The sequence below is a fragment of the Denticeps clupeoides genome, chromosome 7 (genome assembly GCF_900700375.1).
Source record: "Denticeps clupeoides chromosome 7, fDenClu1.1, whole genome shotgun sequence".
NCBI classification, from domain to species: Eukaryota; Metazoa; Chordata; class Actinopteri; order Clupeiformes; family Denticipitidae; genus Denticeps; species Denticeps clupeoides.
Genome location: NC_041713.1, coordinates 6,769,132 through 6,783,230, shown reverse-complemented (window position 1 = coordinate 6,783,230; position 14,099 = coordinate 6,769,132). Strand labels below are relative to the sequence as shown.

Below are 14,099 nucleotides of genomic sequence, written 5' to 3'. Positions count from 1 at the left end.
AGCCATCTACAATGAAACCGCCTTACTGCGCATAAATGATTCACCAGACACGCACTCCCCTTTAAAGAGGAATCATATGGACCTGACAAGCACCCTGCCACGTCCAGCTCCCTGTAATTGGAAGGGGGGGGGGGGGGGGGGGGGGGGGGGGGGGGGGGTAGAATGTCAGTGTGCTGTACCATGCAAGTCAACAGTATGATGCTGATGCAACAATATGCTTAATTAACCAGACACCAAATCACAGGACTGAATACCTGTCTGGTAGTACGCATGTACTAGTTAGGTGGATTTGTAATTTATGTGCTGGCACTTTTGACGCAAATTATGAATTACTATTTCAATATCCTCTTTGTCCTCATTTTGTGCTAAAAGCAAAAATATTTTTCAAAATGTAATCAAGTTCATGTGCATGTAAAATGAATATGCCCACAGCCATGCCCAGTGCCCACACCACACTTTACACCACAGTCAAGAAACATGTATATATTTAGTGTTTAGGAATGTTCGACTCTGGACAAAACTGAAGTGACCACATGAAAAACTGCATGACGAGCTGCTGGTTAGATCAAATCTCACCATTCGCCAAAGGCACTGCGGCGGACCTGACCACCGGTATTTCATCCTGTTGAACTCTTCCTTAGTTGAAGTGTTATTATTATATTATTTCATTTTACGTTTAACATTATTGTACTCTTTTTTTGACCAAGATAATAAAAGTTTAACCCATGAACTGTATTTCTACAGATTTACTAAATGCATTGAGTAAATAATGAAACATATAAAACCAGCCTTGGTGTTGGCAAAGAAAGAAAAAAGAATTACCGCCATTTCATCACAGATAATCACACTTAATAACCCTTCTCATTACGCAGACGAGAATCACGGCCCATTAATGTTGTTAATATCTCCTCTCCTCCCCTCGCGCTCAGCGCCGCAGGGAGGGGAAACAAAAGGAGGCCTGAGAAAGAGCTTAGCACGACAGTGATTAACCGATCGGGCTAGATGGACTGTGATGAATCAGAGTTATCGCTGCGATCTCATTTGATCTGATTAGGCTTGTGAGGATGTGGCGGGCAGGGAGCGCAGGGCATTTTCACATCAAAATGAAGCCTGCCCTGCACTACCCATCCCCCTTGTCCAGTTCTTCACCGTGTACCAGCACCTTACCATGCCCTTCACACGACTAACAGATTTAAAAATATATATATATATATTCTTTAATGATATAATAATATTGCACTGTTCCATTAAAATGGGAAAATGAAGGTTCATTTTCACATTGTTCAGGATCACAGTCAGATAGCTGGTGTCTTTCAACATGACCATCATCATCATCATCTTCTGTTGGCAGATATTCTCAGAATGTTTCACATCTTGCCCTCCAGTCACCTCGGCGTTGCTGATGGTGGTTTGATTGTAAAATGATTGCTTCTGAGCTTTTGTCAGTCACGTAATTGCAGAAAATTGCTGGCTTATGTAGCAAAGTGAAGGAACTTACTGTTATTATAGTCCTCAATTACACTACACATGTAATTTTTATGTGTAATTTTAATTCATGTGTTAGCATTAATATAGCAAATATTGTTGCAAATTGTTTTGGCCATAATCAAACTTGTCAGCTCTTTATCAGCTCTATCAAATCTTACCTGACAAAGAAAGGTTCGAGAACCACTGCTGTGAACAAAAACCTCTTACTAAGTCTTACTTACTTTTGTTCCAACACTAATAAATTAAAGTCTTACTATTATATCATTTAATAGTGAGTTTAACATTATTTTTTAAATACATAGACCCTCCCCACAATGCCGTAATACTTTCTCACAACTAAGCATTGGGAATCAATGATCAAGCTAAAAATGTAAATGTGTAAAATTTCACTTCATCCTGCCAGAAGAAACCATTCAGCCTGGGCCAGAGCTCATTTGGTTAGAATCTGAGAACCTGAAATATTCTTAAATGGTTAGACGAATGTTTACTTACGTGCCGGCAACCAATCTGAAATAATTAGTCTCCAAAGCCAGCTTCCACAATAATTATTCACTGTTTAACCGCTAAGAAAAATATTTAGGCACTCGGGAGTTAAGACATTCACAGAGTGCATTTTATTTTTGTTATTTATTTCTTTTTATTTTGCATTATTTTTCTCAACGAGGACACAGCAGCAGGTTTGAATGAGCAGTTTAGCTCCAACACTGGTGTCAAAGAGAGTCAGCTTCATCTGACAAAATGCAGGAAGTAGGTTCATTATGCGCCGTCTCAGCAGGAGCTGGGGAAGCGTTGACGTCCCGTCACCGAGTCTCAGGGACAGCAACTCAAATTTGGGATTGCAGGAACCGAGGCCTGGGCTCTTTACCCTCCACTCAGCCAGCTAACATTTAAATTTTACATTTCATGACTTATCGTGTGGTTTCCTATATACATTCAACGCCCCTGGAAGAATGTTTAGGATGTTGCAGGTTTTACTGTCTGTTGACCACCCTGTTCTTCAAATATCAGAAAAGATGAATAAAATAGAGGACCTGAAACCTCTTTAGCTCAGGTTCAGATGCCCCCTGATAATCATGCTGGATGAATAGTGTACCTGGCTTTAAAAAAATTAAGACTTGAAAAAAAATCCTTGAAAAATATCCTGAGAAGTTGCAGGGTTTATTTAGCAACACATGAGCTGGAAAATCTCGAACCCCTGTAAGATGGGCAGGAAAGCTTGGTGGGAGCAGGAGAGGGGGGGATTGCGGGGATCTTTACATCTGCATTAAATTGGAGTGCTTGGCTCTCCTGATGGCTGCACCTCCACCTCTCGAAAAAGTTCTCCAGTAATTGGCAAGACAATGCGGGGGGAAGCGTGCGCCAGAATGTTGCTGCATCATGAGAAACTCGACTCGGAGATTCTGATGGTTGTTAATCTCCGCTCACTTTCGTCCATCCGTCCATTATTTATTTATTTGTTTATTTATTTATTTACCTCTCACCTTGAATTTATGGCGTGGTTATAATTAACAAGCTCTGGAGCCTCCGTGAGTGGAGGCGCAGCTAGCAGGCAAATAACGGGTGGGTCGCCTAATTAAAATGGATCTGACGAGGCTAATGTTTTTATTTATGTCTGCTTTGAGCTTCTTTTAAAAATGTCGGCGTCTCTGGGAGATCATCATGGCTGCCTGGCGACTGCCTGTTTGCCAACGGTCAATTAACGGCACATCAGCTACGGCGAGGGAAACAAGCTTCTTTTTTTTTTTTTATTTGTGTGTGTTATCTATTTATTATTTTATTTATTTTCGCAGATCTGACTGAAGTTTCCATTCGTTCCGCGTTTCCCATGAGTTGCATCAACCGTTTTTGATCACACAGTGCCACGCAGTGTTGTCTTAAACTGCCATAAAGAACTTCGTCTTTTGCACTGCCGCGGGATGGTTTAACCTCGGCTGAGGTCTAATTTTCTGTAATGCACAACAGGGCATCTTAAATCCTGTTGGGGACGTTTAGAGTCAATAAGAGAGCGGAGCTGTCAATCACAGTCGCAATCAGTAATGCCGATCAAAGTGGCCCACAGCTCAGAATTCCCTCCAGGTTCAATTCATCACAATTAGTCAGAGCTCTGCAGGTCTCTGCTGCATATGTATCACATGGTGCCTGTGATGTATGAAGTGTCAGGTTCATCTAGAGGGTATGCAAGCTTTCTTGTGCATTTTGTTGCCCTCTCACCACAGTCTAGAATTATTGCTTTTGGAGACCACAAGGGGGTGATATAAGGTCCCTGACAACTTACTTGCATGTTCACAGTCCTGCTGTATTCAGTATACTTCTATTACTCTAACTAGAAAGGACATTATTTTAAACAAAGCTTTGCTTTGTTGCAAAAATAAATTCATGTTCTAATTTATTCTTAGTGTGCTCATTTGAAACATGGATGTCTAAGCCATTCTTGATCACAAGGTTGACATGCTTGCTTGACCTTATAGTGACCATACTGGAGGTTTTTCAAAATGAATGGATTTAATGAAATCTCATACAGCTGTCTCATTAAAAACCAGATAAGCTGTATTTGTGCTGTTTACTGTGTAAGATGATATACTTGACACCCCTTTTTCAGATGTCGTATCTTGTGTTCATCTTATATAATGCAGTATTTGTTGAATGCTCGTGCGAGTGTGAAAAGCAGCTAAGCGAATGTGCATTATAAGGCTGTCATGGTTGTTGGAAATAGTGAGGGAAAGAGGACGCATACACATGACGTCACAAGACAGGGGATTTATTACTTGAACACAGGACCAGGGAAACATCACCAACCAACGATGGAGAACAGACAAAAACAGTGCAGCTTTAACCATGCATACACACGTGAAAACAATCAAGGATCAAGGAAATACAGAGCGAGCATGAAACTCCAGTACGAATCCTGGACCCAGAGTATCCCATTCCAGACCGGATTTTGACAGTACACATCGAGACCCTGAAGAACATGATGCCGACTCTGGGGAACCACGGTTCCTCAGCAGAAGGGCTGTGTCGGCTGTGTCCAGTTCTAGTCATTCTGTCATGGTGGCCAGACATATGTTGAGGAAGGAGGACGCATACACACGACTCACGAGACTTGTTTATTACACAAACACAGGATTTATTACACCAACACAGGACGGGAAATATCGCTCAACAACAACCCAATGGCAAACTGACACAAACAGGTCAGCTTTATACAGGCAGACAGGTGAATATGATCAGGAATCATAGCAACACAGGACGACCACGAAACTCCAGTCCAAACCCTGGACCCGCAGTATCCCTTTCCGGACAGGATCTTGACAAAGGCTAATAATGCTGTCAAAACTGTCTTGGCTACAATGTAAATGCGTAGAACAGCCACTTCACAAGGCAGTGGACAAGTATTAATCTTGTAAAGGTGCTCTCTGGCGAAATTTCACTACGATACAGAGAACACAAATGAGATGCTGAGCAATGCTGATTCTACCCCTTGTGACCAGATTGTGACCTTTGGGGAGAATGCCGAACAATCTGACCACTCAGCCTGTAAAGAGGCTTTAAGTACAACCATATCACATTCGCCTACACTGAGACTCACATTAGGCAGAACACCTGACCCAGCAGATACCGCTGGCTGGCCCCACGGGCCAGAGCATCTCAGAGACAACAAGGTGCAAGGACTCTAGGGGGAAAAAGTTCCAAAGTGATTTCCTTAAGTAAGGTTTTCAATTCAATTTTACTCCGGCAGAGTGCTAGAGATTAGAAGGAGCTTTTTTTATTCTGGCCATGTGGACTTGGCACTGTAGTAGAGAGGACACAGAGAGAGGGAGGGAAGGAGGGAGGAAAAATTGAGGGAGCAGATCAATAACAGCCTGCCTGTTGTCTGGACCATCCACATATCCCAGTAGCCTCGTTCAAGGGGAAGGTTTAGCATAAGTGCCTGTGACCTATTTTGTCTATATAGGTGTATGATGCACCTCTCCTTATTAGACACCTGAAGGCTACATTTCAACATATCATAATATAATACAATGAATTTTTTTTTTTACATGGAATAGCAAAAAACTAATTGCAAGAAAAAGCCCCCCACATGCATACATGCTAAAGTTTACTTTAGTTAAGCAATTTCAATACATTAACTGTCCTTCTATTATTAAGGCAGTATTACAGTATCGGACCACGTATAAAAATAATTTTAATGTAATTGAAATGCATGCAATAAAATATCATATTTGGCGCCACCTACTGGTGTTGCATTTTGTAGCCCGAAATCAGACGTTGTTTGACAAAAGATAATATGTCATATATTTGGCTCAGTATGATAATAAAAAACTGCATTGTTCAATTCAATATCGTAGTGCAAAATAAAATGTGGCGATGCAGAAAATTCTTGGTTCATGCCATAACCAGCCCCCCATGCCATGTGCAAGCCTTACCAAGCCTGTCAGAGCTCTCGGCAGTCTCCGTTAAAGAAGAGCAGGGCGAAAAAAGGGGGCAAGTGGTCTCACTGGGGCCAGCCTCCTCTCTCGTTTGCCTCTTTTCTCTTTTGCTCAGTTTGTTTCAGAGCTCGGCGGCTCTCGTCTGTCATGCACATCACAGGCAACGGCAGAAGATCACAGGCCAGCCTGTGTTACTTTGTGCTTCGCTAATGAGTCCTGTTTCAACCCCCCACCCCTACCCAACCCCTACCCCCTCCGCTTTTCATTTCCATAACTGGCCTTGTAGAAAACTGGTGCCTGAGCATGTGTGTGTGTGTGTGTGTGGGTGTGTACAGGTTCTTAGCTGCTGTCCTGGTCCAATGACCAGCCATTTCTGTGCAGCCTCTCGCTCAGGTTTATTTTATTTTTTGTGCAGCGAGGAATTAGCTTTGGCACAACACCGCTGTCCTTTGTCATGGCTGTCGGCACCTCACCTGCCGCTTTTGGCCACGTAGTCGCCGTTGGCCAAGCCGGACTACAGCTTTGTGCCGTCAGCTGCCGCTCTGTTTGTTGTTTGCAGCGCAAAGTTCTTTTGATATCCATTCAACCAAACAGGTTTATGTTTAAAATTCTAATTGATGCCGGCTCTCCGGCCAGATCTTTGGAGGAAAAAGAGCAGGTTTCGTGTGAAGCGGCGCTGGCAATGGAACTTCCTCCCATTTGCTCGGGCTGCCTGGGAGAAGCCTGTCCTAAATGCGGGAGAGTTATATAAGGTCACTAGGAAGGGAAGGGTGGGGGAAGTGGAGAAGCTGAAGGATTTCTAAAGTTTTCTCTCGCAAACATCAAGGTGTCTTGGACTCGGCCCTGGTGAGAGGGGGGTTTCAAAGTGGAGGGAGATACAGGAAGCTGTGGAGGGAGGTCGAGGCAGCTGGACCCTTACCATTCCAGAGGAAAAACAGTCTTTTTTTTTTTTTTTTGCTTTTGAGCACAGGTCTTGACGGATTTCATCTTGAATAATGGATGGTTCCACAAACATTCTCTTCTTTACAGCACTATAACATCCATTGATTGTATCAGTGTTGAATTTTTTAACTGCACGGTGATATCATTCCTATTGTAAACATAATATTGATATTTTATTGTATCACATGATTCTTTGATGTTCCCAGCACTTTGGTAAACTGAGGAATCTTTAGTTCCATTTTGGTGGCCATCTGGTACTTGTTACCTTTTTTTTTTTAACGACAAAGAATAAGAATACCAAAGCCCTAAATCTTCCCAATGTTCCGGAACGCAAAACTGTTGGGACAGGGAGATGTTCCCATTGACTCAATGCTACATTATTTCTTTTTTTTTTAACAATGTCTTATTTGCATTTAATTTTTTCTGCTGGCGTAAAGGCGTGGAAAAAAGGGGGGGAAGACGTAGAAGAAAAAGAGGATAAAACCACGTTTATCTCCCCACCCCTGTACGTCTCCCACCATACCTCCTCTCCCGCAGCCATCTGTGGCTTGTAAAAGGAATGGGAGAACAAGCTGCTTTATCTGTTTATTGCTCCTGTTCTTGTGTGTGTGTGTGTGTGCACGTAAGCTGCATTTCCTGTTGAAAGAACGGCGCGCTCAAATCTCGTGATCCATATCTACAAATGAGATGGAATATAAAAAAAAAAAAAACATGTTTTGGTTGAATTGTATTATTGGGTTTGTTATGTATTTATGTATTTCTGTTCTTGTGTGCGGCATTTTTAAAGTGTCCAGCGCACGCTCTGTTCTGCCATGAGTGGCGATGACAGCTAGACTCTCGCGCTCCTCCACGGCACTCACAGCAGGGGGAGAAGCGCCCATTATTTCAATATCAAAAGGAGCTCATCATCTCTGATGCGGCTGCCCCCGAGCCCAGTTCTGTGCAGAGGAAAAAAAAAAAAAAAATGGAGATTACACCACAAAAAAAAAAAAAAAGATGTTAGATGACTAACCAGTTACACGGATCGTACTTAGTAATCAGGGACGTTATCAATTAATTGATCTCTTTTCATAGCGCTTTGACACAATAGGTGCTGAGAACCCCACCCCCCCCCACCCCCCGGTAGGCTCACTGGACCCCCTTCCCTTCACAAAGCAGCAGTGTACGGCAGAAAGTGTTTTCATTAGCAATGATCAAGGAAGACTCTAATCTGCCCTGAAACGTGGAGCCATGCTGGTTCCCTCGCTTGTTTAATGTGCAGGGCGACACCTCCACTCATCTCCGCAGGTCTCACATGGTCCTGGAGACAAAAAAAATCCAAAGAATTCCTGCCTTTTTTTTTTCCTCTGTTGAAGGTTCAGAGTCTCCCGGTGCAGCGACGAGGCACGCTGCATTGTGCTCTCTGATTAATATGGCAGCTTTTAACCCCGTTCTCCCTCCACCTCTCCAGGGTAACCAAGAGGCCGCCAACCCCCCGGAAACCATGGCCCAGCCCTACACCACGGCGCAGTACCCGCCGCCGCCGCCACAGAACGGAATGCCCGCCGAGTTCGCAGCACCTCACGCGCTCCCCACGCAGGACTTCACGGGCCAGACGCGGGTGCCCGAGCACGCCATGACCCTGTACACGCCCACGCAGACGCACAGCGAGCCGGCCGGCACCGACTGCAGCACGCCCACCATCAGCACCTCCACCACTGCACCTGTGAGTACAGCACGTTCACCTCGGTTTACACTCCTGACCCCTGCAACTGGTACTCCGGGTTCAACTGCAATAAGGCAAATGTACTGTTTATAAACCCTGTAGTTTTAATATATCTGGAATGATTTTGTAGTTATCAGTTTAAACTTTAAACTAATCGCAATTATGGACTGCTATGCCAGGGTTATTTGCATATTCAGCTATAAAATAGTTAGGTTTTCTCCAGAGGGGTTCAGTGTAACCCAGGTGGATAAGAGGCCAAAGAACCAGGCCACATAATTTTTGGGTCATGGCTTAAGTGCCTTTTCATGTATGTTGCCATGTATCCCATAATGCCTTTGCATTTTGGTGTGTATGCAGGTGTGCAGTGCTTCATGCGAGGAAATTATTAATATGGGATCAGGGAAAATGTTGGTCATTGGTCATAAGCTCCTCTCAAAAGGTAGCTAAAAATATAATAATATTAATAACAATATGTTATTGGTCTACTTTCCTGGAAATGCGTTTGAAAAGGTTGTGTAATCTTACATTCACTGTCTAGACATAATCCGAAAATACCAGAAAATACAATATTTTGTGAAAGTATTTTGGTTAGTCTTGAAAAATGAGAAGAGGACTTATATCTGAGTCAATACAATGACAGTGATGATAATAATAATTTATATCATGCTTTTTCAGTTTGCTTAATAAACCAGTAATACATAATGATTCGTAGCGACGGTTCAATCTTTTGGAAAAATAACATTTCACCACCGATATAGATATCCTGCCCTCAGTGTAACATGTGCTTCGGTCAGTGTCTGAGACATGCCCCCTAATGGGCACGTGCCAAATATTATTCATATTTCTCCGGCTGAAACAGGTGTAATGGACAGCGTTCATCATTTGATGGTGCCCATTTGTTGTCCATTATGGTGTCCAGTTTCCTTCAATGTTTATCAATCTGCTGTCAAAAGGCAAACTGTGTGCAATTGGCAACTGGGCCACAACAATATCATGGACCCGGAGTGAATCTTGCTTCGCTGTTAAATCCAATTTCAGCAACAAACCAGAAAAAAAGAACATGGCACTTTTAGGGATGTTTCCGGTGCCGTGAAACCTGGTAAACCAGAGGTGTTTTATTTATCCGGGCTGTGGAGACTCTACATGCTGTAGACATAAATCTTTAAGATCGTGTGAGGGGAGGGCATGCCTCTCCTTAATCTTTTTTGGCTCCTGTTTTTATATATATATATATATATGTGTGTGTGTGTGTGTGTGTGTGTGTGTGTGTGTGTGTGTGTGTGTGTGTGTGTGTGTTTTTTTTTTTCTGGAAGCTGCCTGTGCCTGCAGGACATGGACATTTTAACGAGGCTTCCACCCAGGCCACTCTCTGAAGCGGTCCACTTAGGCAATAAGCTCCTAATGTATGTGGGCCTTTGATCACATTGCTCTAAATACCTCTTTTGATGCTGCCATCTCGCCTCAGCCGTATCTCTGCCACTTAAGAGAGACTTCACCTTCAGTTAGCTTCGGCGAAGCTCGGCCGAAGTCAGAGGGTGTTCGGCGAGAAGCGAGCAATGCGTAATAAATAATAGATTTTTTTTTCCCCATGTAACCTCAGCTTCACCTCCTTCTCCAGGTGGTCCTAGATAAGAGGGATGCGGACTTAACTGAACCAAAGTTCTTCTCTCCCAACCGACCCCCCTGTCTATCTCCTCTGGAAAGGCAGATAACTGCTTCCTGTGGGAGATCGGGCTTCAGTCAGACCCTTTTCTCCCCATTAGCTGAAGGCTCCTCTGGAAAGAGGAGGGCACCACAAGGGCAGCAGGGGTTACGACCCTTCCCGTTCACCCCTGTCCTCCCCCCAAGAGTGAAAATATCCAGGCCATGGCTGAGAATGCTGTTAATTCTCTCTTTGGTTGGAGGCTTAACAGCCTCTAACCCAAACAGATACGAAAATGCAATCAAAGCCCCACGTGCAGAAAATGCTCACATGTCAGATACAATTTTTTAAAAATATAATGACATGGAATTCCAAATTTTGGAATTATTTTCCACTTCTAGATTCTGGATAAGCAGTTTGAGTGCTTAATGTTGAGATGGAAAGGGTGTTTCTAATATTTCATTATTATTGGTGACTTTTAATGTATCATATGGTCATCTTTGTTATTGTTACTGTGTCATTATCATTATTACTCGTCTATTACAAGGAGTAGTAGCAGTACCATCCCAAGCATCCTGTTGCCACCAACAGTGAACACCTAGCAAAGGGCCATGTGGGGCCACCATTTACAAATTACATGAAATGAAATGGAATTAAGCAGTTATGAAAGTCTCACGCGATGCACAAAACAACAATTTGAGAAGTTTTTGTGTAAAATAATATAAATGCTTTGCATTAGCATTAGATCTCCTTCCTCCTCTGCTATACCACTGTCAGTATCTCTCTCTTGTCTCCGGCTTCAGTCCCCTTGATATTTCGTATTTGATTTGAATCCCCGGGCCTGCAGTGAGGAGAGACTGCCAGCCAGTGGTCGCCATCAAAGGATAATAGACTCTCTTGTCCCTCCCCACCTCACTCTCACCATTTCTAAGTTGACCTAACAGTGAGATCAGACTAATGCAATTGTAAAGCAGATATGGGGATTGGGGGGGGGTGGCAGGATCCTAATCCCCTGGGTGGAGGGCGGCCCAGGCTGGACAACCACTGTGGTTTAATGAAGGCCTGAGCCGTTTCGCTTTCGGTGACAGACAGCCTTTGATTACCGGCCACCAACTGGTGTCACAGCGCCACTCCAGCACATATCACTGGGACACACACTGCTTACTAAAGAGAATCAGATGTCCAGAAAATGTGTACATGACAAACATGTGTGTGTGGGTGTGTGTGTGTATATATGTATGTATCAGTGTTTGTGAACTGTGTAAACTGGTACCTTGCTAGCCTTGCTTATGAGTGGGTCCAGCCAGTGTGGTTCACACCGCTGCTGCTCAGACGAAAGAAAATCCGGCTCAACCCCAGAATATTTCCAAGGCACAAGATAGGATTTTTTTTAAGTTTAGATAAAACTAATATGTATATATTTTTTACAAAGCCAAATGCAGAGGCCCTTTATTTTGGGCCACTTTTTTGGTCAACTCCAAACTTTAAAGCGGTGATCCGTGGGCGCGGGGGTCCAAACAGTTCTTCGTTGCACCGAAGAACTGTTTGGACCCCCGCGCCCACGGATCACCGCTTTAAAGTTTGGAGTTGACCAAAAAAGTGGCCCAAAATAAAGGGCTTCTGCATTTGGCTTTGTAAAAAATATATACATATTAGTTTTATCTAAACTTAAAAAAAATCCTATCTTGTGCCTTGGAAATATTCTGGGGTTGAGCCGGATTTTCTTTCGTCTGATAACAAATGAAGGCCGCTGTTGTTCGTCCGTATTCAATTTTTCCCCAAATCTTTTTTCACTCCCTTGCTTGCATCACAAATATGAGCGCTATTCAAGGTACATACTGCAAAATTGTGATAAAAGACACACGCACACACATGCTGACGCTGGTGTGTGTGTGTGTACACGAGGTGAAAGGGCAAGCTTTAGGAAAAATGGGAACTAAAATAAAAAAATTAAATCTTTGACGTGGAGCGAGAGGGGTGTCAAATTAAAAAGCCCCTCCCCCCACACAGTCTCTCGTTAATCTGATGTAATCTACCTGCTTGGCAGCTAGCCAATCAGTTCGTTTCAATTATGCCCTCGTAATGCCACTCCAAAACAAAAACGGATGGGTGGGAACGCTGAGCCGAGCACTTTTCCCTGCCGAGCGATCGTGCAAAATAGTGGCTCAGGGAGTCTGTTAAAGAGGGGATGACTGACAAGCGAGGGCGGAGGAGCTGAAGGAGCTGACAGCAGCCCCCAACACCCCCCCCCCCCCACACACACACACACACACACACACACACGCACACACTCCTCCATACGCCTCCTCCCATGCCTGTAAGATTTGGATTTCCCAAGCCGTGGAGAGATGGTAAGTGCCGGTGTGCCGAGGCGCCAGAGGGGGTTTCACACGAAAAAAGTCAGGTTATTATTTTCTACTCTTCCCTGCCATTCAAGACATTGAGATATTGACATAATGGGACATGCTCATCGGCGACCACAGAGATTACAGTAGATTACCAAAGTTTGATCAGGTTCAGTTCATTTTTTTTGGTTGAAAAGCGAGGATTTAGCGAGGATGAAAACTGAAAACAAAGCAACTTTACTTCTTTATTTCTGGGACAAATGTCCCAGTCTGGGGAAATCAAGGACATAAGCAAAGCAGATAGGAATGTAACCAAGAGAGTATGTTTTTTTCCCCCCCGGTGTAGTGTGAGTTTCTACTGTGGTCTGAGCGACCCAGACCACTCTGTACCTCTACAAACCACTCTAACTTATAGAGTTCAAAAGGTCGGTCACAAGTGACTGATGGAATAGATTGACCTCCCAGACTGCATTACTTTGAGACATCCCAGAATCTTACAGAGGGCTTGGTGCACCGAGGTTCAGGCCATTAACCTCCCCCTTCTGAAGGCACATCAGCTCAGTCTCTGAGCGGCCATGTTGTCCTCCCCCTGCAGACCCCAAGAAAATAGCTTCCAGTCGCAATCTCCCAACCGTAGGAAGTGGCAAAGTTGCCGCTCCAGCCTGTACTGCAGGGGCCTGCGGGCGACAGGAGGGGAGACTGAGTGGGACCTTGAATCAAACAACTGTCAGTGTTAACAGTGTATGTCACCGTCTCTGAATGGGCCATAAAAGCAAATAAATGACGGCCATTACAGTGGAGATTGTGATTATGTTAATGAGAATAATAAAGGCGATCATCATTACAATCATGATCATAATGATAATACTGAGATGATGAATTGTAATGAATAAATCCCCCGGCTTGAGCAGAGGGAGATCACCCATGAGCTTTACACAGCTCCGCAAGTTACACACACACACACACACACACAGACATAGAGAGAGGGGCTGGAAGAGCCAGAACCGGATTGTTTTAATGAACCTTGCAGAAAGTTTCCACAAGGTTACAGGCCAATTTATGACACAGTTTTAAAGAACTTTGTATTATTGCATTGCATTGTTTTTACTTTTATTTCTGTTGAATAAAATTAACATAAACTAGATTAGTTTAAACTTTATTGTCATTACATAAAATTAAAGTACCAGTACAAATAGCAGAATACATTTCACAGAGGAAAGCTGCACAAGGTAATATGTAGGCAGTATTATAATCTACTTTAAAATTTGATAGATACAAAAGAGAGATATACATAAATAAGAGTTCAAGGCTAAAAGTTTTACATAAACATGAGGTAAGCACAAATTTAAAAGTTGCAAATAGGGTAAACAGTGTGTACAAATGTAATAAAGACAAAATTATACACATTTAGAGACAGTCGCATTGCTCATTGATAGCTGCATAACTAGCTAATATACATGAATGAACTCTGAAGTAGGCAAGGTGAGTTTTAAGGAGGGTTATTTTGAAAGCTGTTATTTTCTAATGGGAAATTTTAATTATCACTCTGT

At 43.3% G+C, this 14,099-nt stretch overlaps 1 protein-coding gene across 17 annotated transcripts in view; it reads left to right on the top strand.

Moving 5' to 3' along the window:
* LOC114793594 (RNA binding protein fox-1 homolog 3-like) overlaps positions 1-14,099 on the top strand; it is a 306,221-nt gene that overhangs the window by 261,744 nt on the left and 30,378 nt on the right. For all 17 annotated transcript variants that reach the window (XM_028985594.1, XM_028985580.1, XM_028985581.1 and 14 more), the window contains one exon: positions 8,308-8,562. In XM_028985594.1, coding sequence (XP_028841427.1) covers positions 8,308-8,562 — 255 coding nt within the window. The remainder of the gene's footprint in view (positions 1-8,307; positions 8,563-14,099) is intronic.